Source organism: Molothrus aeneus, chromosome 9, assembly GCF_037042795.1.
Source record: "Molothrus aeneus isolate 106 chromosome 9, BPBGC_Maene_1.0, whole genome shotgun sequence".
In the NCBI taxonomy this organism is placed as follows: domain Eukaryota; kingdom Metazoa; phylum Chordata; class Aves; order Passeriformes; family Icteridae; genus Molothrus; species Molothrus aeneus.
The window spans coordinates 19,854,547-19,878,216 of NC_089654.1; the positions used below are offsets into that span (position 1 = coordinate 19,854,547).

Below are 23,670 nucleotides of genomic sequence, written 5' to 3' on the forward strand. Positions count from 1 at the left end.
TGCTCATGAACCAGTTGATTTATGATGGTGCATAATCATCGTGAAAAGTTATTTTATCTTCAGCTGTTGGGTTATTCAGGAGAAAAAACAAACCAAATAATGATATTGATCTATGTACCTAAATAATAACTGATAGCATGGATCCATGTGAATTTTGACACCCGCTACAGGAACTTTGTCATCTTGCAGGCGCATAAATAGCTGGTGAAGAGACCACAGCCTTACGCTGAAGGCACCATGCGGATCCTTCTCCTCCTCCTCGCAGCTGCAGGGCTTTGTTGGGGGCAGTACAACCCCAACACTGTCCCAAAGAGAACCTCTATTGTGCACCTCTTTGAATGGCGCTGGCAGGATATTGCTGAGGAGTGTGAGCGCTACTTAGCTCCTAATGGATTTGGAGGAGTTCAGGTGAGTTGTTTCCTGTGAGTAGTAGGAAAATGGCATTGTAATGTTTGATAAATAATTTGATTACTAATGCCTGAGCTTGAGACAGTCATCTCTAAGTAACTTTGCTGCTGAGGAGGGAGGGTAGGAAGTAGTAAGGGCTTTTAGAAGCAACCCTAACTCTGCGGGACCCTGTAGGGATGAATGATGGTGTATGTCTAGCAGATCAGTTACAAAGGGGCATGCTGAAAGGCTTCCCCTGAAAGCTAAGTAGAGGGTAAAGCTCTTTACCTTGTTCTAAAGGAAGTATGGAAGCAGTGAGGTTTGGCATTCCTAAGGCTGTCACTGTTACAGGTAAAAATAATTCCTGTGACTTCAGCCCTTCCATGCCCATGTCCTGGAAAGCAGGCCCATGCTGGACCTGGGCATCTCACAGGAACAAACCAAAATGCCTTTCTTGCCAGTGTACAAGACAGACATCTCACAGACCTGAACTTCTGCTGTGGGAGAGAGACTGCGTTGGGTACTAACTTTCCTCTGAGGGCAGAGGTCCTGAGCACAGATTTTGCCCTTAAAATGTTGAGGTAAAGCCATTTCATTTCTTATCAAAGTACATCATTTCATCTGCAGGTTTCACCTCCAAATGAAAATATTGTCATTACTAACCCGAACAGACCCTGGTGGGAAAGATACCAGCCCATTAGCTACAAGATCTGCACTCGATCCGGAAATGAAGAGCAATTCAAAGACATGGTGAAGAGATGCAACAATGTTGGAGTAAGTGCCTTGAAATTCTGTCTGATATGGCAAGAAGTGCTGTATCAGCAGAGGGAAGGTGCTGCTGCCCTCAAAACAGGTAGAAACTGAGAAGAAACTGAGAAGGAAAATAATCAACTTAATAGTGATTGGTGGCTTTCAGGTCACGTGTGCTACAAAACACCCTGAAATGCACATATTGCTTTTCCAGGTTCGTATCTATGTGGATGCTGTCGTCAACCATATGTGTGGGGCTGCAGGTGGCTCAGGCACACATTCTACCTGTGGAAGCCATTTTAATGCTGGAAACAGAGATTTTCCAGCTGTCCCATACTCTGGCTGGGATTTCAATGATGGCAAATGTCACACAGGAAGTGGAGAAATTGAACGTTATGATGATATCTATCAGGTAACTTCCCCTCGAGAAATTTTCATTTTTTTTTTTACATGTTCTGTTAACTCTACAGTAAAATCAAATGGTGTAGTGTCTCACAAAACCTGTGCTTAGTCACTTGACAAGTGACTGAAGTAGTGACCATAGGTACGTGTGGCCGAAAATATTCTAAGAACTGAGGAATCAAGAACCTGTGTGCAGATGTTTGCTCCAGAAGTGAGCCCAGTGTACTCAGCTCAGAGTGAGCTCATTTTTATAGCTTATGAACTCAGCTGATCATGATAAGGGGCTCCTTTGGAAAATTGACAGTAGTGCAAGGTGGTGCTGTAGTTACACAACTTACTGGTTTTTGTAGTCAGAATATGTAGCAGTTCTTTCTCAAGCTCTGCCTTCAGCCACTTTGCAGCAATACATTACAGTGTTTCTGCACTTGCACTGCTTCATGTAGGGCTTGTCCTTCATGGGTTCAGATGGGTTCTTCTGTGGTAATCCCTATAACACATATCTCAAATCCTGGATTACAACAAGTTAAAGGTATTTCCATGACAATGTACACTCCCAGTTCCTTTGGACCAGGCCATCATGTTTAATGTTGCAATGAACTCCTCCCCTTCCCCCTGCTCTGGCTTGGACTTAGCCAGACCCTGCAATCCCTCAGGTCCAGCCCAGGCCCTGGCCAGTGCCGCGGTCAGAATGCCCCAGGGTGAGGGCATCAGCAGCACAGGCTGCAGCTGCAGCCCAAGCACAAAGCAGCTGCTGATGAGCCCTAGACTCGAATGCACAGTGAGGCCAGTGAGCCCCACGGCAAGCACAGGAGCCTGGCAATTATTAGCCAAAATACAGTAACAGCTGTAAATTCCATCTAGCACATTAATCATAGCTGTTGTTAATTCGAACCCTTTGAGTCCCATGTTGGCACCAAAGAGAACTTGTGGTTTAACTCAGCTGGCAGCTAAACACCACTCAGCCTCCTACTTTCAGTGGGATGGGGCAGAGAACTGGAAGAGTAAAAGTGAGGAAACTCATGGATTGAGATAAAGACAGTTTAATAGGTAAAGAGAAAGCCACACACATAAGCAAAGTAAAACAAGAATGTATTCACCACTTCCCATTGGAAGGCAGGTGTCCAGCTGTCTCCAGGACAGTAGGGCTTTATCATGAGCAACAGTGACTTGTGAAGACAAAACCTTTACTCTGGATATCACTCTCTCCCTTCTTCCCAATCCAATACAACCTCATTACCCACCACCCCACCTGCACCCCTCCTTTGGTGTAATACAGAGAAATCTTTATTTTTTTCTTTTCTGTTGCACAGGTCCGGGACTGCCGCTTGAGCGGCCTTCTGGATCTGGCCCTGGAGAAGGACTATGTGCGCTCAAAGGTTGCAGAGTACATGAACCATCTCATTGACATTGGTGTAGCAGGATTCCGAATTGATGCTGCCAAGCACATGTGGCCTGGGGACATAAGAGCATTTCTGGACAAGCTGCATGATCTAAACACTCAATGGTTTTCTGCAGGAACTAAACCTTTCATTTATCAGGAGGTAATCTCCACATTTTCTCCTTTATGTTTGCCTTTCTCTTTTGTATCTCTTTTGCCTCCTCCTTCAGAGGAGCAACAGTACATCTGCATCCCATTTACCCTAGCAAGGAGCTCACAATTTACATAGAGCAGACATAGGCAGACATAGGCATTTTTGATTCTTAAAAATGCCTCCACAACAGATTGTCAATCAACTTTAGCTTTCCTTTCATCAGTCATGCTTTTATATGTGTCCCTAAAGTCTTATTCTGCATTTGTGTTGCTCTACACAGCACAAATAGATCATTACTTTCTTTTGCATTGCTGGTCTTTGTGAGACAAGAAGGGATGCAGGTTTTCTTTCTGGTACCAGGTAATTGACTTGGGTGGAGAGCCCATCAAAGGCAGCGAGTACTTTGGAAATGGCCGAGTGACAGAATTCAAGTACGGTGCCAAACTGGGGACAGTGCTGCGCAAGTGGAACGGAGAAAAGATGGCCTACTTAAAGTAAGGATGAAGGTGCTGCAATTGATGCAGGATTGACTGGATACAGCAGTTGACAGGGTAGCTCCAAGTCTGTGTTTTTGTTTAGGAACTGGGGAGAAGGCTGGGGCTTTGTGCCTTCTGACAGAGCCCTGGTCTTTGTGGATAATCATGACAACCAGAGAGGACACGGGGCTGGTGGATCTTCTATTCTAACCTTCTGGGATGCCAGGTAAGGGATTGCTCTTGTGTGGGTGATGCTTCTTGCTTTTGCTTGTTTGTCTGTGTGTTCTCAGTCAGGTTCCTCCTTCCATGGCTCACTCCTTGTTTGTCCACCAAACAGGCTCTATAAAATGGCAGTTGGTTTCATGCTTGCCCATCCGTATGGCCTCACACGTGTGATGTCAAGTTATCGCTGGCCAAGAAATTTTCAAAATGGAAAGGTGAGCTATTAATGCCTAAGATCCACCCATGGGGATTAAGGGTGAGAGCAGGGCCAGAGAAGTAGTCCAGTGCATTTCAGGTTTTTGAGAGATTTCCCTGTCCTGGGCTGGAGGTAGCCAGTGAAACTTTGATGCTCCCTCTAGCTTTCTTCACCAGAGGGACTCTCTGCATCTTCAGCCACAAGATATGCCAGAATCTCTTTTTTATGAAGAAAGAAAACCTTTCTTTTTAATGACAGGATGTCAATGACTGGGTTGGGCCCCCAAGTAACTCAGATGGCTCCACCAAGGCCGTTACAATCAATCCGGACACGACCTGTGGCAACGACTGGGTTTGTGAACATCGCTGGCGTCAGATCAGGTAGGGCACTGGGGAGAAACAAGAAGTCAAAGCAGCTGCTTTTGCTTCCTGCTCCATGTGGCTTTAGGGGTGTTGCAGGTGCAGTGGCAGACATGGCTTGTGTTTTCAGGAACATGGTGATCTTCCGTAACGTGGTGGATGGTGAGCCTTTCTCCAACTGGTGGGACAATGGCAGCAATCAAGTGGCTTTTGGCCGTGGTAATAAAGGCTTCATCATCTTCAATAATGACAACTGGTAAGTCAGTGGCAGAAAGTCCCCAGAGAGAACAATAGCATCCCTCATCCGCAATCCAACTTGAGTTATTTGAGTGCATGCTGGGTCCAGAGAGCTAAAATGGGTGTGTAGGAGGGGTGGGATCAGAAACCTTATGCTTTACAATGCCCTTCCAATAGGGGAGCAAGATCATGTTCAGAAATCTAACACACCTTTTGAAATACCTGTTTTAAAAACAATGCATAAATCGTGTTTATTTTCTCATAGGAATATGAATGTCTATGTGCAAACTGGACTGCCTGCTGGTACCTACTGTGATGTTATTTCTGGACAAAAGGAGAACAACAAATGTACTGGAAAGCAGGTGTTTGTTTCTGGTGATGGAAAGGCTAATTTCCAGATTAATACTGATGCTGAAGATCCATTTATTGCAATTCATGTTGATGCCAAGTTATAATTTGGGAGAAATAGCCTCCTCTGTTTGATCTGTGTATTACTGTTTCCCCCATATGTTATTCCCTGCTTTTTGAGCATGAAGGAATCTCTATTGCATAATAAACGGCATTCAAATTGAAGAGTAATGTTTTTCCCTTAATGAATTCGATGTAACTTTATCCCCTCATAACTAGTGGCAATGCAGTGATAGTTTTTAAGGCAATACAGCATTCCAGTTCCTGTGTAACAAAAACACTGGAGAAAAAAAAAAAAAGATTCAAAGCCAGCTAAAATGGCAAAGGAAACGTGCAGGGTTTCCAGGGCTGATCCGTGCACACCCACTTGTATCCCAGAGCAGCCACCTTGTGGGCTGTCAGCTGTGAGCAGTGCCTACGTACAGAGTTGATATAAACCCTTCCTTATGACAAGCCAAGCCTGGCGTCTGGGTCACCGAGGGAAGCTGGGCTGTGCCAATCAGTTTTTCCAGCCTGTGGCATCAGTGAAACCAGCAGGATTCCTGCTTCACAGTCAGCCTGTGCCTGGACAAAGCAGAGCCTGAGCTCTTGCACGGTTTGCCCCAGTGGTTTTAGGCCAGCGAACGCTCCCTGTGCGGGTGCTGAAGGGGCCTGAGAACACGCGATGTATCCAGGCATTGCTTCCACCTTGTGCCACTGGCTGAGGCACGGCAAATTCCTGCCTCTGGTGTGTTAGGCACCCTTATTCTCGAATATCTCCAAGAAATATGCAAACACAGTAGAGGTTTGGCAGCTTTCCCAAATCCCTTGTCAGCTGTGAGAAAATGCTGAGGTAAAAGCAAGTGTGCAGGCCTTGCTGTAAGGCAGAAGCTCTGCTAGGCCAAAAGCTGTGACTGCATCCCCCTCTGGAGGGAAAAATGGAAGGAGGCTGTTCCAGTTTGAGGTCAAGGTGCACTTTTAAGTTTCCTTTCTGTGGTGTTGGTGGTGGATATTGGCTCTCAGCGTGCCCAAGGGCTCCGGGTGTCTGTCAGGGCAGTCAGGGTGTCCCTGGCCCAGCACTGCCCCTCCCATCTGTCTCCCTCCTTGGCTGTGGCCAGCGTCTCCTGGATCCATGCACTCGGCCCCTGCCTCAGTGGAGAGGTGCCAAAGCCCTGGGCCCCACGTGGCAGGGTGTTCATGGCCTTTGCAAACCAGTTTTTGGCACAGAGGGGCAGGTCAGGGAGCCCTCGGGCCCCTCTGAAATTGAGAGGAGCTGTCCTCAGCCCTGCACTCAGCTCCAGCCCACAGAAACTGGGATTCCATCCTCTGTTATTCACACATTGCCCATTCCCAAATGGAATCATCGGTTCACGTGTCAACTTGCAACTCCACCCCCAGGCCCCAGAGCTTCTGTGGCAAATGACTGAAATGCCACACAGTGATCTGAGGTGCCCATAAATCCAAAAAACAGGCTGAATATGGAGAGGGTTATCTGTGCCTGTGAACAGATGTGGATCCACTTCCCAAGGATGTTGGCGTGCAATGAGAGTTTTGCTTAATGTAGGTTTAGGTAGCTCTGCATTTCACAGTGCCATGAAAGAGAACATGGAGAAAAAGAAATCATGAGATGCTTTCTTTAGGTGTAAGTAAAATTTTGTGGGCCAAATGTTCACTGCTTTGAAAGGACCTAAATTGCATTCAGACCTTGGTTTGTGTTCCTTTTATTTCAGGATTTTGGCACATTGCCTTATCATTTGAGCATAAAGATGATGGAGAAGGCAAGAGTCATCTAGAGCAACACCAGATCTTTCAGATAATTCACTAAACCCAGAGTTGCAGTCAGCCTTACTGCTGATCTCTAAGTTTTCAGAAGAATGTTAGTACTAGGAAATGTTTATCTTAATTTTTATAAATTCTATTGCTACTCTTCTATGTGTAGTGATGACACTAAGGCCTTAATTTTTTTATTCCAGTGTTCAATGAAAACTTGAAATTATGTTTTGAAGTGATCAAATTTAAGGTAAGATATTTGCTGGGGCATAACAGGATGGCACAACAGGTCTGCTGAATTGTAAAAGTTTAGAATTTTTTGGCACAATGCACTATTTCATTTTCTGTTAGAAACCATGCTCACTTTCATTGGCCAAACCATGAATTTAGCTCTGTGATTATTCTCTGATTGCAGAAATGCACTGTAAATTTAAACTTATGTTCTTTTTTTTTATCATTTTTTTCTATTTTTTTTTCTTTTTCTCTTCCTCTCTTTTTTTTTCTTTTTAATTCATGAGTCACAGCATTATCTTGTGGTCAAATATGAAAAGGAGAATTTTGCTGGATTATCCATTGTTTTTGTATTTTATTCAGACAAAAAATTAACAGCATGAAGAAAATGGCTGCTTATGCTGAGGAAAGCAGTTCCCTGACCTAAAGCCTTCTTTAAATATTAACTTTCTCTTTTTGCAAAAAGTCATTTCTACTGAATCAGGAATCATTTTGCAGTCTCAGGTTGAGTGTATGCCTGTGTAGCTGTGGGGCGCTGGCCTTGTCTGGTGCCTGGTGCCCAGCACAGCTCCTCTCTGCCTGCCCTCCTCAGCAGGGCAGGGCACAGGAACTGTGGCCAAAGGCTCCTGGGCCCAGACATGGATAGGGAATGCCTGTTTGGGCAAAACAGTGAGGTACAAAACCAGCTGGGATCTTATCACCTCTCATTGCCCTGTTCATCCCACAGTTCTACTGGGAAAGCCATGCTGGCCTTTAACCCTTTAACGTGTGATTCTGCCCAGTGTAAAATCAGCTTAAGAGAATGAGAAGCAACTGTTTTTCTGGGCTTCTCTAAAAGTTCAGGCAAAAGTTCAAAGACATGTTTTTCTTCTGAAGACATATTATTGCTCATGTCCCAAAGCTCACCATCAAAACCTGAAGGGATGGATGCCAGCTGGCTCCTTCTTCCTTTCAGGAGCATTTCAGTTCTGTGGGGCATCCCCAGAATGGCCAGACAGGGAATTGTCATTGCTCACACGGGACACGCTCGTGGCGATTGAGGGACACGGACCATGCTATGCAAGCAAAGTTCTTTGTTGCATCAGTTTACCAGTATTTATAGGTCTCTAAGTTCTGTCCAAAATTTTCCACCCAGACTCCTTTGCCCCGTTCCCTTAGTAACACAATCTTCTTGGTTGTCATTCTGTCATCAGCAATGTCCTTGTTACTTTCTTTTGCCAGATCAGTCAGAGTGTCCAGACAGGAGGTCATCACTTTTGTCCTTGCCTTGAGTTTATCTCTCCCAGGGCCAAGAGGATGGTGGCAGCACCCAGCTCAGCTTCTGTGGCTGTCTGATTTCCACATTTTGGAATACTTTTGATAAAGAATCTTTGTTCATGTGGTTGGAAAGAATGCAGTTCTGGATTTGGGTGCAATGCTCATGAACCAGTTGATTTATGATGGTGCATAATCATCGTGAAAAGTTATTTTATCTTCAGCTGTTGGGTTATTCAGGAGAAAAAACAAACCAAATAATGATATTGATCTATGTACCTAAATAATAACTGATAGCATGGATCCATGTGAATTTTGACACCCGCTACAGGAACTTTGTCATCTTGCAGGCGCATAAATAGCTGGTGAAGAGACCACAGCCTTACACTGAAGGCACCATGCGGATCCTTCTCCTCCTCCTCGCAGCTGCAGGGCTTTGTTGGGGGCAGTACAACCCCAACACTGTCCCAAAGAGAACCTCTATTGTGCACCTCTTTGAATGGCGCTGGCAGGATATTGCTGAGGAGTGTGAGCGCTACTTAGCTCCTAATGGATTTGGAGGAGTTCAGGTGAGTTGTTTCCTGTGAGTAGTAGGAAAATGGCATTGTAATGTTTGATAAATAATTTGATTACTAATGCCTGAGCTTGAGACAGTCATCTCTAAGTAACTTTGCTGCTGAGGAGGGAGGGTAGGAAGTAGTAAGGGCTTTTAGAAGCAACCCTAACTCTGCGGGACCCTGTAGGGATGAATGATGGTGTATGTCTAGCAGATCAGTTACAAAGGGGCATGCTGAAAGGCTTCCCCTGAAAGCTAAGTAGAGGGTAAAGCTCTTTACCTTGTTCTAAAGGAAGTATGGAAGCAGTGAGGTGTGGCATTCCTAAGGCTGTCACTGTTACAGGTAAAAATAATTCCTGTGACTTCAGCCCTTCCATGCCCATGTCCTGGAAAGCAGGCCCATGCTGGACCTGGGCATCTCACAGGAACAAACCAAAATGCCTTTCTTGCCAGTGTACAAGACAGACATCTCACAGACCTGAACTTCTGCTGTGGGAGAGAGACTGCGTTGGGTACTAACTTTCCTCTGAGGGCAGAGGTCCTGAGCACAGATTTTGCCCTTAAAATGTTGAGGTAAAGCCATTTCATTTCTTATCAAAGTACATCATTTCATCTGCAGGTTTCACCTCCAAATGAAAATATTGTCATTACTAACCCGAACAGACCCTGGTGGGAAAGATACCAGCCCATTAGCTACAAGATCTGCACTCGATCCGGAAATGAAGAGCAATTCAAAGACATGGTGAAGAGATGCAACAATGTTGGAGTAAGTGCCTTGAAATTCTGTCTGATATGGCAAGAAGTGCTGTATCAGCAGAGGGAAGGTGCTGCTGCCCTCAAAACAGGTAGAAACTGAGAAGAAACTGAGAAGGAAAATAATCAACTTAATAGTGATTGGTGGCTTTCAGGTCACGTGTGCTACAAAACACCCTGAGATGCACATATTGCTTTTCCAGGTTCGTATCTATGTGGATGCTGTCGTCAACCATATGTGTGGGGCTGCAGGTGGCTCAGGCACACATTCTACCTGTGGAAGCCATTTTAATGCTGGAAACAGAGATTTTCCAGCTGTCCCATACTCTGGCTGGGATTTCAATGATGGCAAATGTCACACAGGAAGTGGAGAAATTGAACGTTATGATGATATCTATCAGGTAACTTCCCCTCGAGAAATTTTCATTTTTTTTTTTACATGTTCTGTTAACTCTACAGTAAAATCAAATGGTGTAGTGTCTCACAAAACCTGTGCTTAGTCACTTGACAAGTGACTGAAGTAGTGACCATAGGTACGTGTGGCCGAAAATATTCTAAGAACTGAGGAATCAAGAACCTGTGTGCAGATGTTTGCTCCAGAAGTGAGCCCAGTGTACTCAGCTCAGAGTGAGCTCATTTTTATAGCTTATGAACTCAGCTGATCATGATAAGGGGCCCCTTTGGAAAATTGACAGTAGTGCAAGGTGGTGCTGTAGTTACACAACTTACTGGTTTTTGTAGTCAGAATATGTAGCAGTTCTTTCTCAAGCTCTGCCTTCAGCCACTTTGCAGCAATACATTACAGTGTTTCTGCACTTGCACTGCTTCATGTAGGGCTTGTCCTTCATGGGTTCAGATGGGTTCTTCTGTGGTAATCCCTATAACACATATCTCAAATCCTGGATTACAACAAGTTAAAGGTATTTCCATGACAATGTACACTCCCAGTTCCTTTGGACCAGGCCATCATGTTTAATGTTGCAATGAACTCCTCCCCTTCCCCCTGCTCTGGCTTGGACTTAGCCAGACCCTGCAATCCCTCAGGTCCAGCCCAGGCCCTGGCCAGTGCCGCGGTCAGAATGCCCCAGGGTGAGGGCATCAGCAGCACAGGCTGCAGCTGCAGCCCAAGCACAAAGCAGCTGCTGATGAGCCCTAGACTCGAATGCACAGTGAGGCCAGTGAGCCCCACGGCAAGCACAGGAGCCTGGCAATTATTAGCCAAAATACAGTAACAGCTGTAAATTCCATCTAGCACATTAATCATAGCTGTTGTTAATTCGAACCCTTTGAGTCCCATGTTGGCACCAAAGAGAACTTGTGGTTTAACTCAGCTGGCAGCTAAACACCACTCAGCCTCCTACTTTCAGTGGGATGGGGCAGAGAACTGGAAGAGTAAAAGTGAGGAAACTCATGGACTGAGATAAAGACAGTTTAATAGGTAAAGAGAAAGCCACACACATAAGCAAAGTAAAACAAGAATGTATTCACCACTTCCCATTGGAAGGCAGGTGTCCAGCTGTCTCCAGGACAGTAGGGCTTTATCATGAGCAACAGTGACTTGTGAAGACAAAACCTTTACTCTGGATATCACTCTCTCCCTTCTTCCCAATCCAATACAACCTCATTACCCACCACCCCACCTGCACCCCTCCTTTGGTGTAATACAGAGAAATCTTTATTTTTTTCTTTTCTGTTGCACAGGTCCGGGACTGCCGCTTGAGCGGCCTTCTGGATCTGGCCCTGGAGAAGGACTATGTGCGCTCAAAGGTTGCAGAGTACATGAACCATCTCATTGACATTGGTGTAGCAGGATTCCGAATTGATGCTGCCAAGCACATGTGGCCTGGGGACATAAGAGCATTTCTGGACAAGCTGCATGATCTAAACACTCAATGGTTTTCTGCAGGAACTAAACCTTTCATTTATCAGGAGGTAATCTCCACATTTTCTCCTTTATGTTTGCCTTTCTCTTTTGTATCTCTTTTGCCTCCTCCTTCAGAGGAGCAACAGTACATCTGCATCCCATTTACCCTAGCAAGGAGCTCACAATTTACATAGAGCAGACATAGGCAGACATAGGCATTTTTGATTCTTAAAAATGCCTCCACAACAGATTGTCAATCAACTTTAGCTTTCCTTTCATCAGTCATGCTTTTATATGTGTCCCTAAAGTCTTATTCTGCATTTGTGTTGCTCTACACAGCACAAATAGATCATTACTTTCTTTTGCATTGCTGGTCTTTGTGAGACAAGAAGGGATGCAGGTTTTCTTTCTGGTACCAGGTAATTGACTTGGGTGGAGAGCCCATCAAAGGCAGCGAGTACTTTGGAAATGGCCGAGTGACAGAATTCAAGTACGGTGCCAAACTGGGGACAGTGCTGCGCAAGTGGAACGGAGAAAAGATGGCCTACTTAAAGTAAGGATGAAGGTGCTGCAATTGATGCAGGATTGACTGGATACAGCAGTTGACAGGGTAGCTCCAAGTCTGTGTTTTTGTTTAGGAACTGGGGAGAAGGCTGGGGCTTTGTGCCTTCTGACAGAGCCCTGGTCTTTGTGGATAATCATGACAACCAGAGAGGACACGGGGCTGGTGGATCTTCTATTCTAACCTTCTGGGATGCCAGGTAAGGGATTGCTCTTGTGTGGGTGATGCTTCTTGCTTTTGCTTGTTTGTCTGTGTGTTCTCAGTCAGGTTCCTCCTTCCATGGCTCACTCCTTGTTTGTCCACCAAACAGGCTCTATAAAATGGCAGTTGGTTTCATGCTTGCCCATCCGTATGGCCTCACACGTGTGATGTCAAGTTATCGCTGGCCAAGAAATTTTCAAAATGGAAAGGTGAGCTTTAATTAATTAAATAATTAGTTTAAATTAATTTAATTAAATTATTGCTGAAGATCCACCCATGGGGATTAAGGGTGAGAGCAGGGCCAGAGAAGTAGTCCAGTGCATTTCAGGTTTTTGAGAGATTTCCCTGTCCTGGGCTGGAGGTAGCCAGTGAAACTTTGATGCTCCCTCTAGCTTTCTTCACCAGAGGGACTCTCTGCATTTTCAGGCACAAGATATGCCAGAATCTCTTTTTTATGAAGAAAGAAAACCTTTCTTTTTAATGACAGGACGTCAATGACTGGGTGGGGCCCCCAAGTAACTCAGATGGCTCCACCAAGGCCGTTACAATCAATCCGGACACGACCTGTGGCAACGACTGGGTTTGTGAACATCGCTGGCGTCAGATCAGGTAGGGCACTGGGGAGAAACAAGAAGTCAAAGCAGCTGCTTTTGCTTCCTGCTCCATGTGGCTTTAGGGGTGTTGCAGGTGCAGTGGCAGACATGGCTTGTGTTTTCAGGAACATGGTGATCTTCCGTAACGTGGTGGATGGTGAGCCTTTCTCCAACTGGTGGGACAATGGCAGCAATCAAGTGGCTTTTGGCCGTGGTAATAAAGGCTTCATCATCTTCAATAATGACAACTGGTAAGTCAGTGGCAGAAAGTTCTCTCGGTCCCCAGAGAGAACAATAGCATCCCTCATCCGCAATCCAACTTGAGTTATTTGAGTGCATGCTGGGTCCAGAGAGCTAAAATGGGTGTGTAGGAGGGGTGGGATCAGAAACCTTATGCTTTACAATGCCCTTCCAATAGGGGAGTAAGATCATGTTCAGAAATCTAACACACCTTTTGAAATACCTGTTTTAAAAACAATGCATAAATCGTGTTTATTTTCTCATAGGAATATGAATGTCTATGTGCAAACTGGACTGCCTGCTGGTACCTACTGTGATGTTATTTCTGGACAAAAGGAGAACAACAAATGTACTGGAAAGCAGGTGTTTGTTTCTGGTGATGGAAAGGCTAATTTCCAGATTAATACCGATGCTGAAGATCCATTTATTGCAATTCATGTTGATGCCAAGTTGTAATTTGGGAGAAATAGCCTCCTCTGTTTGATCTGTGTATTACTGTTTCCCCCATATGTTATTCCCTGCTTTTTGAGCATGAAGGAATCTCTATTGCATAATAAACGGCATTCAAATTGAAGAGTAATGTTTTTCCCTTAATGAATTCGATGTAACTTTATCCCCTCATAACTAGTGGCAATGCAGTGATAGGTTTTAAGGCAATGCAGCATTCCAGTTCCTGTGTAACAAAAACACTGGAGAGAAAAAAAAAAAAGATTCAAAGCCAGCTAAAATGGCAAAGGAAACGTGCAGGGTTTCCAGGGCTGATCCGTGCACACCCACTTGTATGCCAGAGCAGCCACCTTGTGGGCTGTCAGCTGTGAGCAGTGCCTACGTACAGAGTTGATATAAACCCCTCCTTATGACAAGCCAAGCCTGGCGTCTGGGTCACCGAGGGAAGCTGGGCTGTGCCAATCAGTTTTTCCAGCCTGTGGCATCAGTGAAACCAGCAGGTTTCCTGCTTCACAGTCAGCCTGTGCCTGGACAAAGCAGAGCCTGAGCTCTTGCACGGTTTGCCCCAGTGGTTTTAGGCCAGCGAACGCTCCCTGTGCGGGTGCTGAAGGGGCCTGAGAACACGCGATGTATCCAGGCATTGCTTCCACCTTGTGCCACTGGCTGAGGCACGGCAAATTCCTGCCTCTGGTGTGTTAGGCACCCTTATTCTCGAATATCTCCAAGAAATATGCAAACACAGTAGAGGTTTGGCAGCTTTCCCAAATCCCTTGTCAGCTGTGAGAAAATGCTGAGGTAAAAGCAAGTGTGCAGGCCTTGCTGTAAGGCAGAAGCTCTGCTAGGCCAAAAGCGGTGACTGCATCCCCCTCTGGAGGGAAAAATGGAAGGAGGTTGTTCCAGTTTGAGGTCAAGGTGCAGTTTTAAGTTTCCTTTCTGTGGTGTTGGTGGTGGATATTGGCTCTCAGTGTGCCCAAGGGCTCCGGGTGTCTGTCAGGGCAGTCAGGGTGTCCCTGGCCCAGCACTGCCCCTCCCATCTGTCTCCCTCCTTGGCTGTGGCCAGCGTCTCCTGGATCCATGCACTCGGCCCCTGCCCCAGTGGAGAGGTGCCAAAGCCCTGGGCCCCACGTGGCAGGGTGTTCATGGCCTTTGCAAACCAGTTTTTGGCACAGAGGGGCAGGTCAGGGAGCCCTCGGGCCCCTCTGAAATTGAGAGGAGCTGTCTTCAGCCCTGCACTCAGCTCCAGCCCGCAGAAACTGGGATTCCATCCTCTGTTATTCACACATTGCCCATTCCCAAATGGAATCATCGGTTCACGTGTCAACTTGCAACTCCACCCCCAGGCCCCAGAGCTTCTGTGGCAAATGACTGAAATGCCACACAGTGATCTGAGGTGCCCATAAATCCAAAAAACAGGCTGAATATGGAGAGGTTGTCTGTGCCTGTGAACAGATGTGGATCCACTTCCCAAGGATGTTGGGGTGCAATGAGAGTTTTGCTTAATGTAGGTTTAGGTAGCTCTGCATTTCACAGTGCCATGAAAGAGAACATGGAGAAAAAGAAATCATGAGATGCTTTCTTTAGGTGTAAGTAAAATTTTGTGGGCCAAATGTTCACTGCTTTGAAAGGACCTAAATTGCATTCAGACCTTGGTTTGTGTTCCTTTTATTTCAGGATTTTGGCACATTGCCTTATCATTTGAGCATAAAGATGATGGAGAAGGCAAGAGTCATCTAGAGCAACACCAGATCTTTCAGATAATTCACTAAACCCAGAGTTGCAGTCAGCCTTACTGCTGATCTCTAAGTTTTCAAAAGAATGTTAGTACTAGGAAATGTTTATCTTGATTTCTATAATTTCTATTGCTAATCTTCTATGTGAAGTGATGACACTAAGGCCTTAATTTTTTTATTCCAGTGTTCAATGAAAAATTGAAATTATGTTTTGAAGTGATCAAATTTAAGGTAAGGTATTTGCTGGGGCATAACAGGATGGCACAACAGATCTGCTGAATTGTAAAAGTTTAGAATTTTTTGGCACAATGCACTATTTCATTTTCTGTTAGAAACCATGCTCACTTTCATTGGCCAAACCATGAATTTAGCTCTGTGATTATTCTCTGATTCCAGAAATGCACTGTAAATTTAAACTTATGTTCTTTTTTTTTTCATTTTTTTTTCTATTTTTTTTTTCCTTTTCTCTTCCTCTCTTTTTTTTTCTTTTTCATTCATGAGTCACAGCATTATCTTGTGGTCAAATATGAAAAGGAGAATTTTGCTGGATTATCCATTGTTTTTGTATTTTATTCAGACAAAAAATTAACAGCATGAAGAAAATGGCTGCTTATGCTGAGGAAAGCAGTTACCTGACCTAAAGCCTTCTTTAAATATTAACTTTCTCTTTTTGCAAAAAGTCATTTCTACTGAATCAGGAATCATTTTGCAGTCTCAGGTTGAGTGTATGCCTGTGTAGCTGTGGGGCGCTGGCCTTGTCTGGTGCCTGGTGCCCAGCACAGCTCCTCTCTGCCTGCCCTCCTCAGCAGGGCAGGGCACAGGAACTGTGGCCAAAGGCTCCTGGACCCAGACATGGATAGGGAATGCCTGTTTGGGCAAAACAGTGAGGTACAAAACCAGCTGGGATCTTATCACCTCTCATTGCCCTGTTCATCCCACAGTTCTACTGGGAAAGCCATGCTGGCCTTTAACCCTTTAACGTGTGATTCTGCCCAGTGGAAAATCAGCTTAAGAGAATGAGAAGCAACTGTTTTTCTGGGCTTCTCTAAAAGTTCAGGCAAAAGTTCAAAGACACGTTTTTCTTCTGAAGACATATTACTGCTCATGTCCCAAAGCTCACCATCAAAACCTGAAGGGATGGATGCCAGCTGGCTCCTTCTTCCTTTCAGGAGCATTTCAGTTCTGTGGGGCATCCCCAGAATGGCCAGACAGGGAATTGTCATTGCTCACACGGGACACGCTCGTGGCGATTGAGGGACACAGACCATGCTATGCAAGCAAAGTTCTTTGTTGCATCAGTTTACCAGTATTTATAGGTCTCTAAGTTCTGTCCAAAATTTTCCACCCAGACTCCTTTGCCCCGTTCCCTTAGTAACACAATCTTCTTGGTTGTCATTCTGTCATCAGCAATGTCCTTGTTACTTTCTTTTGCCAGATCAGTCAGAGTGTCCAGACAGGAGGTCTTCACTTTTGTCCTTGCCTTGAGTTTATCTCTCCCAGGGCCAAGAGGATGGTGGCAGCACCCAGCTCAGCTTCTGTGGCTGTCTGATTTCCACATTTTGGAATACTTTTGATAAAGTATCTTTGTTCATGTGGTTGGAAAGAATGCAGTTCTGGATTTGGGTGCAATGCTCATGAACCAGTTGATTTATGATGGTGCATAATCATCGTGAAAAGTTATTTTATCTTCAGCTGTTGGGTTATTCAGGAGAAAAAACAAACCAAATAATGATATTGATCTATGTACCTAAATAATAACTGATAGCATGGATCCATGTGAATTTTGACACCCGCTACAGGAACTTTGTCATCTTGCAGGCGCATAAATAGCTGGTGAAGAGACCACAGCCTTACACTGAAGGCACCATGCGGATCCTTCTCCTCCTCCTCGCAGCTGCAGGGCTTTGTTGGGGGCAGTACAACCCCAACACTGTCCCAAAGAGAACCTCTATTGTGCACCTCTTTGAATGGCGCTGGCAGGATATTGCTGAGGAGTGTGAGCGCTACTTAGCTCCTAATGGATTTGGAGGAGTTCAGGTGAGTTGTTTCCTGTGAGTAGTAGGAAAATGGCATTGTAATGTTTGATAAATAATTTGATTACTAACGCCTGAGCTTGAGACAGTCATCTCTAAGTAACTTTGCTGCTGAGGAGGGAGGGTAGGAAGTAGTAAGGGCTTTTAGAAGCAACCCTAACTCTGCAGGACCCTGTAGGGATGAATGATGGTGTATGTCTAGCAGATCAGTTACAAAGGGGCATGCTGAAAGGCTTCCCCTGAAAGCTAAGTAGAGGGTAAAGCTCTTTACCTTGTTCTAAAGGAAGTATGGAAGCAGTGAGGTGTGGCATTCCTAAGGCTGTCACTGTTACAGGTAAAAATAATTCCTGTGACTTCAGCCCTTCCATGCCCATGTCCTGGAAAGCAGGCCCATGCTGGACCTGGGCATCTCACAGGAACAAACCAAAATGCCTTTCTTGCCAGTGTACAAGACAGACATCTCACAGACCTGAACTTCTGCTGTGGGAGAGAGACTGCGTTGGGTACTAACTTTCCTCTGAGGGCAGAGGTCCTGAGCACAGATTTTGCCCTTAAAATGTTGAGGTAAAGCCATTTCATTTCTTATCAAAGTACATCATTTCATCTGCAGGTTTCACCTCCAAATGAAAATATTGTCATTACTAACCCGAACAGACCCTGGTGGGAAAGATACCAGCCCATTAGCTACAAGATCTGCACTCGATCCGGAAATGAAGAGCAATTCAAAGACATGGTGAAGAGATGCAACAATGTTGGAGTAAGTGCCTTGAAATTCTGTCTGATATGGCAAGAAGTGCTGTATCAGCAGAGGGAAGGTGCTGCTGCCCTCAAAACAGGTGTAAACTGGGAAGAAACTGAGAAGGAAAATAATCAACTTAATAGTGATTGGTGGCTTTCAGGTCATGTGTGCTACAAAACACCCTGAAATGCACATATTGCTTTTCCAGGTTCGTATCTATGTGGATGCTGTCGTCAACCATATGTGTGGGGCTGCAGGTGGCTCAGGCACACATTCTACCTGTGGAAGCCATTTTAATGCTGGAAACAGAGATTTTCCAGCTGTCCCATACTCTGGCTGGGATTTCAATGATGGCAAATGTCACACAGGAAGTGGAGAAATTGAACGTTATGATGATATCTATCAGGTAACTTCCCCTCGAGAAATTTTCATTTTTTTTTTTACATGTTCTGTTAACTCTACAGTAAAATCAAATGGTGTAGTGTCTCACAAAACCTGTGCTTAGTCACTTGACAAGTGACTGAAGTAGTGACCATAGGTACGTGTGGCCGAAAATATTCTAAGAACTGAGGAATCAAGAACCTATGTGCAGATGTTTGCTCCAGAAGTGAGCCCAGTGTACTCAGCTCAGAGTGAGCTCATTTTTATAGCTTATGAACTCAGCTGATCATGATAAGGGGCTCCTTTGGAAAATTGACAGTAGTGCAAGGTGGTGCTGTAGTTACACAACTTACTGGTTTTTGTAGTCAGAATATGTAGCAGTTCTTTCTCAAGCTCTGCCTTCAGCCACTTTGCAGCAATACATTATAGTGTCCTGGATTATAACAAGTTAAAGGTATTTCCATGACAATGTACACTCCCAGTTCCTTTGGACCAGGCCATCATGTTTAATGTTGCAATGAACTCCTCCCCTTCCCCCTGCTCTGGCTTGGACTTAGCCAGACCCTGCAATCCCTCAGGTCCAGCCCAGGCCCTGGCCAGTGCCGGGGTCAGAATGCCCCAGGGTGAGGGCATCAGCAGCACAGGCTGCAGCTGCAGCCCAAGCACAAAGCAGCTGCTGATGAGCCCTAGACTCGAATGCACAGTGAGGCCAGTGAGCCCCACGGCAAGCACAGGAGCCTGTCAATTATTAGCCAAAATACAGTAACAGCTGTAAATTCCATCTAGCACATTAATCATAGCTGTTGTTAATTCGAACCCTTTGAGTCCCATGTTGGCACCAAAGAGAACTTGTGGTTTAACTCAGCTGGCAGCTAAACACCACTCAGCCTCCTATTTTCAGTGGGATGGGGCAGAGAACTGGAAGAGTAAAAGTGAGGAAACTCATGGATTGAGATAAAGACAGTTTAATAGGTAAAGAGAAAGCCACACACATAAGCAAAGTAAAACAAGAATGTATTCACCACTTCCCATTGGAAGGCAGGTGTCCAGCTGTCTCCAGGACAGTAGGGCTTTATCATGAGCAACAGTGACTTGTGAAGACAAAACCTTTACTCTGGATATCACTCTCTCCCTTCTTCCCAATCCAATACAACCTCATTACCCACCACCCCACCTGCACCCCTCCTTTGGTGTAATACAGAGAAATCTTTATTTTTTTCTTTTCTGTTGCACAGGTCCGGGACTGCCGCTTGAGTGGCCTTCTGGATCTGGCCCTGGAGAAGGACTATGTGCGCTCAAAGGTTGCAGAGTACATGAACCATCTCATTGACATTGGTGTAGCAGGATTCCGAATTGATGCTGCCAAGCACATGTGGCCTGGGGACATAAGAGCATTTCTGGACAAGCTGCATGATCTAAACACTCAATGGTTTTCTGCAGGAACTAAACCTTTCATTTATCAGGAGGTAATCTCCACATTTTCTCCTTTATGTTTGCCTTTCTCTTTTGTATCTCTTTTGCCTCCTCCTTCAGAGGAGCAACAGTACATCTTCATCCCATTTACCCTAGCAAGGAGCTCACAATTTACATAGAGCAGACATAGGCAGACATAGGCATTTTTGATTCTTAAAAATGCCTCCACAACAGATTGTCAATCAACTTTAGCTTTCCTTTCATCAGTCATGCTTTTATATGTGTCCCTAAAGTCTTATTCTGCATTTGTGTTGCTCTACACAGCACAAATAGATCATTACTTTCTTTTGCATTGCTGGTCTTTGTGAGACAAGAAGGGATGCAGGTTTTCTTTCTGGTACCAGGTAATTGACTTGGGTGGAGAGCCCATCAAAGGCAGCGAGTACTTTGGAAATGGCCGAGTGACAGAATTCAAGTACGGTGCCAAACTGGGGACAGTGCTGCGCAAGTGGAACGGAGAAAAGATGGCCTACTTAAAGTAAGGATGAAGGTGCTGCAATTGATGCAGGATTGACTGGATACAGCAGTTGACAGGGTAGCTCCAAGTCTGTGTTTTTGTTTAGGAACTGGGGAGAAGGCTGGGGCTTTGTGCCTTCTGACAGAGCCCTGGTCTTTGTGGATAATCATGACAACCAGAGAGGACACGGGGCTGGTGGATCTTCTATTCTAACCTTCTGGGATGCCAGGTAAGGGATTGCTCTTGTGTGGGTGATGCTTCTTGCTTTTGCTTGTTTGTCTGTGTGTTCTCAGTCAGGTTCCTCCTTCCATGGCTCACTCCTTGTTTGTCCACCAAACAGGCTCTATAAAATGGCAGTTGGTTTCATGCTTGCCCATCCGTATGGCCTCACACGTGTGATGTCAAGTTATCGCTGGCCAAGAAATTTTCAAAATGGAAAGGTGAGCTTTAATTAATTAAATAATTAGTTTAAATTAATTTAATTAAATTATTGCTGAAGATCCACCCATGGGGATTAAGGGTGAGAGCAGGGCCAGAGAAGTAGTCCAGTGCATTTCAGGTTTTTGAGAGATTTCCCTGTCCTGGGCTGGAGGTAGCCAGTGAAACTTTGATGCTCCCTCTAGCTTTCTTCACCAGAGGGACTCTCTGCATTTTCAGGCACAAGATATGCCAGAATCTCTTTTTTATGAAGAAAGAAAACCTTTCTTTTTAATGACAGGACGTCAATGACTGGGTGGGGCCCCCAAGTAACTCAGATGGCTCCACCAAGGCCGTTACAATCAATCCGGACACGACCTGTGGCAACGACTGGGTTTGTGAACATCGCTGGCGTCAGATCAGGTAGGGCACTGGGGAGAAACAAGAAGTCAAAGCAGCTGCTTTTGCTTCCTGCTCCATGTGGCTTTAGGGGTGTTGCAGGTGCAGTGGCAGACATGGCTTGTGTTTTCAGGAACATGGTGATCTTCCGTAACGTGGTGGATGGTGAGCCTTTCTCCAACTGGTGGGACAATGGCAGCAATCAAGTGGCTTTTGGCCGTGGTAATAAAGGCTTCATCATCTTCAATAATGACAACTGGTAAGTCAGTGGCAGAAAGTTCTCTCGGTCCCCAGAGAGAACAATAGCATCCCTCATCCGCAATCCAACTTGAGTTATTTGAGTGCATGCTGGGTCCAGAGAGCTAAAATGGGTGTGTAGGAGGGGTGGGATCAGAAACCTTATGCTTTACAATGTCCTTCCAATAGGGGAGTAAGATCATGTTCAGAAATCTAACACACCTTTTGAAATACCTGTTTTAAAAACAATGCATAAATCGTGTTTATTTTCTCATAGGAATATGAATGTCTATGTGCAAACTGGACTGCCTGCTGGTACCTACTGTGATGTTATTTCTGGACAAAAGGAGAACAACAAATGTACTGGAAAGCAGGTGTTTGTTTCTGGTGATGGAAAGGCTAATTTCCAGATTAATACCGATGCTGAAGATCCATTTATTGCAATTCATGTTGATGCCAAGTTATAATTTGGGAGAAATAGCCTCCTCTGTTTGATCTGTGTATTACTGTTTCCCCCATATGTTATTCCCTGCTTTTTGAGCATGAAGGAATCTCTATTGCATAATAAACGGCATTCAAATTGAAGAGTAATGTTTTTCCCTTAATGAATTCGATGTAACTTTATCCCCTCATAACTAGTGGCAATGCAGTGATAGGTTTTAAGGCAATGCAGCATTCCAGTTCCTGTGTAACAAAAACACTGGAGAGGAAAAAAAAAAAAAAATCAAAGCCAGCTAAAATGGCAAAGGAAACGTGCAGGGTTTCCAGGGCTGATCCGTGCACACCCACTTGTATCCCAGAGCAGCCACCTTGTGGGCTGTCAGCTGTGAGCAGTGCCTACGTACAGAGTTGATATAAACCCTTCCTTATGACAAGCCAAGCCTGGCGTCTGGGTCACCGAGGGAAGCTGGGCTGTGCCAATCAGTTTTTCCAGCCTGTGGCATCAGTGAAACCAGCAGGTTTCCTGCTTCACAGTCAGCCTGTGCCTGGACAAAGCAGAGCCTGAGCTCTTGCACGGTTTGCCCCAGTGGTTTTAGGCCAGCGAACGCTCCCTGTGCGGGTGCTGAAGGGGCCTGAGAACACGCGATGTATCCAGGCATTGCTTCCACCTTGTGCCACTGGCTGAGGCACGGCAAATTCCTGCCTCTGGTGTGTTAGGCACCCTTATTCTCGAATATCTCCAAGAAATATGCAAACACAGTAGAGGTTTGGCAGCTTTCCCAAATCCCTTGTCAGCTGTGAGAAAATGCTGAGGTAAAAGCAAGTGTGCAGGCCTTGCTGTAAGGCAGAAGCTCTGCTAGGCCAAAAGCGGTGACTGCATCCCCCTCTGGAGGGAAAAATGGAAGGAGGTTGTTCCAGTTTGAGGTCAAGGTGCAGTTTTAAGTTTCCTTTCTGTGGTGTTGGTGGTGGATATTGGCTCTCAGTGTGCCCAAGGGCTCCGGGTGTCTGTCAGGGCAGTCAGGGTGTCCCTGGCCCAGCACTGCCCCTCCCATCTGTCTCCCTCCTTGGCTGTGGCCAGCGTCTCCTGGATCCATGCACTCGGCCCCTGCCTCAGTGGAGAGGTGCCAAAGCCCTGGGCCCCACGTGGCAGGGTGTTCATGGCCTTTGCAAACCAGTTTTTGGCACAGAGGGGCAGGTCAGGGAGCCCTCGGGCCCCTCTGAAATTGAGAGGAGCTGTCTTCAGCCCTGCACTCAGCTCCAGCCCGCAGAAACTGGGATTCCATCCTCTGTTATTCACACATTGCCCATTCCCAAATGGAATCATCGGTTCACGTGTCAACTTGCAACTCCACCCCCAGGCCCCAGAGCTTCTGTGGCAAATGACTGAAATGCCACACAGTGATCTGAGGTGCCCATAAATCCAAAAAACAGGCTGAATATGGAGAGGTTGTCTGTGCCTGTGAACAGATGTGGATCCACTTCCCAAGGATGTTGGGGTGCAATGAGAGTTTTGCTTAATGTAGGTTTAGGTAGCTCTGCATTTCACAGTGCCATGAAAGAGAACATGGAGAAAAAGAAATCATGAGATGCTTTCTTTAGGTGTAAGTAAAATTTTGTGGGCCAAATGTTCACTGCTTTGAAAGGACCTAAATTGCATTCAGACCTTGGTTTGTGTTCCTTTTATTTCAGGATTTTGGCACATTGCCTTATCATTTGAGCATAAAGATGATGGAGAAGGCAAGAGTCATCTAGAGCAACACCAGATCTTTCAGATAATTCACTAAACCCAGAGTTACAGTCAACCTTACTGCTGATCTCTAAGTTTTCAGAAGAATGTTAGTACTAGGAAATGTTTATCTTGATTTTTATAATTTCTATTGCTACTCTTCTATGTGAAGTGATGACACTAAGGCCTTAATTTTTTTATTCCAGTGTTCAATGAAA

General features: G+C 45.3%; 3 protein-coding genes across 4 annotated transcripts; all 3 read left to right on the plus strand.

The window, feature by feature from the left end:
• Positions 1 to 237: 237 nt before the first annotated feature.
• Positions 238 to 5,134, plus strand: LOC136560037 (pancreatic alpha-amylase-like). The gene is made up of 10 exons (XM_066555650.1): positions 238 to 408; positions 1,015 to 1,161; positions 1,352 to 1,549; positions 2,850 to 3,080; positions 3,432 to 3,565; positions 3,651 to 3,773; positions 3,885 to 3,984; positions 4,224 to 4,345; positions 4,455 to 4,580; positions 4,827 to 5,134. Exons 1-10 carry the CDS (start codon positions 238 to 240, stop codon positions 5,014 to 5,016), a joined length of 1,542 nt encoding a protein of 513 aa, XP_066411747.1. The 3' UTR covers positions 5,017 to 5,134.
• A 3,440-nt stretch (positions 5,135 to 8,574) lies between these two features.
• On the plus strand, positions 8,575 to 15,173 carry LOC136560036 (pancreatic alpha-amylase-like). Of its 2 annotated transcripts, XM_066555649.1 has the most exons (11): positions 8,575 to 8,772; positions 9,379 to 9,525; positions 9,716 to 9,913; positions 11,214 to 11,444; positions 11,796 to 11,929; positions 12,015 to 12,137; positions 12,249 to 12,348; positions 12,627 to 12,748; positions 12,858 to 12,983; positions 13,239 to 13,335; positions 15,091 to 15,173. In XM_066555649.1, exons 1-11 carry the CDS (start codon positions 8,602 to 8,604, stop codon positions 15,151 to 15,153), a joined length of 1,512 nt encoding a protein of 503 aa, XP_066411746.1. In that variant the 5' UTR covers positions 8,575 to 8,601; the 3' UTR covers positions 15,154 to 15,173. The 2 variants fall into 2 exon arrangements, with proteins under 2 accessions (XP_066411746.1, XP_066411745.1); XM_066555648.1 differs by lacking the exon at positions 15,091 to 15,173 and having other exon boundaries at positions 13,239 to 13,546.
• A 1,817-nt stretch (positions 15,174 to 16,990) lies between these two features.
• Positions 16,991 to 21,870, plus strand: LOC136560027 (pancreatic alpha-amylase-like). Its single transcript, XM_066555631.1, has 10 exons — positions 16,991 to 17,186; positions 17,793 to 17,939; positions 18,130 to 18,327; positions 19,538 to 19,768; positions 20,120 to 20,253; positions 20,339 to 20,461; positions 20,573 to 20,672; positions 20,951 to 21,072; positions 21,182 to 21,307; positions 21,563 to 21,870. The coding sequence occupies exons 1-10, from the start codon at positions 17,016 to 17,018 to the stop codon at positions 21,750 to 21,752; spliced, it is 1,542 nt and encodes a 513-aa protein (XP_066411728.1). The 5' UTR covers positions 16,991 to 17,015; the 3' UTR covers positions 21,753 to 21,870.
• The last annotated feature ends 1,800 nt before the right edge of the window (positions 21,871 to 23,670 follow it).

Bases quoted from the DNA above. Each gene is read 5' to 3' on its own strand.
- LOC136560037 (XM_066555650.1), top strand. From the start codon at position 238: ATGCGGATCCTTCTCCTCCTCCTCGCAGCTGCAGGGCTTTGTTGGGGG. The intron at 4,346-4,454 runs GTAGGGCACTGG...TTGTGTTTTCAG, and splicing joins CATCGCTGGCGTCAGATCAG to GAACATGGTGATCTTCCGTA. The intron at 4,581-4,826 runs GTAAGTCAGTGG...ATTTTCTCATAG, and splicing joins ATCTTCAATAATGACAACTG to GAATATGAATGTCTATGTGC.
- LOC136560036 (XM_066555648.1), top strand. From the start codon at position 8,602: ATGCGGATCCTTCTCCTCCTCCTCGCAGCTGCAGGGCTTTGTTGGGGG. The intron at 12,138-12,248 runs GTAAGGGATTGC...TCCACCAAACAG, and splicing joins CTAACCTTCTGGGATGCCAG to GCTCTATAAAATGGCAGTTG. The intron at 12,749-12,857 runs GTAGGGCACTGG...TTGTGTTTTCAG, and splicing joins CATCGCTGGCGTCAGATCAG to GAACATGGTGATCTTCCGTA.
- LOC136560027 (XM_066555631.1), top strand. From the start codon at position 17,016: ATGCGGATCCTTCTCCTCCTCCTCGCAGCTGCAGGGCTTTGTTGGGGG. The intron at 17,940-18,129 runs GTAAGTGCCTTG...TTGCTTTTCCAG, and splicing joins AGAGATGCAACAATGTTGGA to GTTCGTATCTATGTGGATGC. The intron at 20,673-20,950 runs GTGAGCTTTAAT...TTTTAATGACAG, and splicing joins GAAATTTTCAAAATGGAAAG to GACGTCAATGACTGGGTGGG.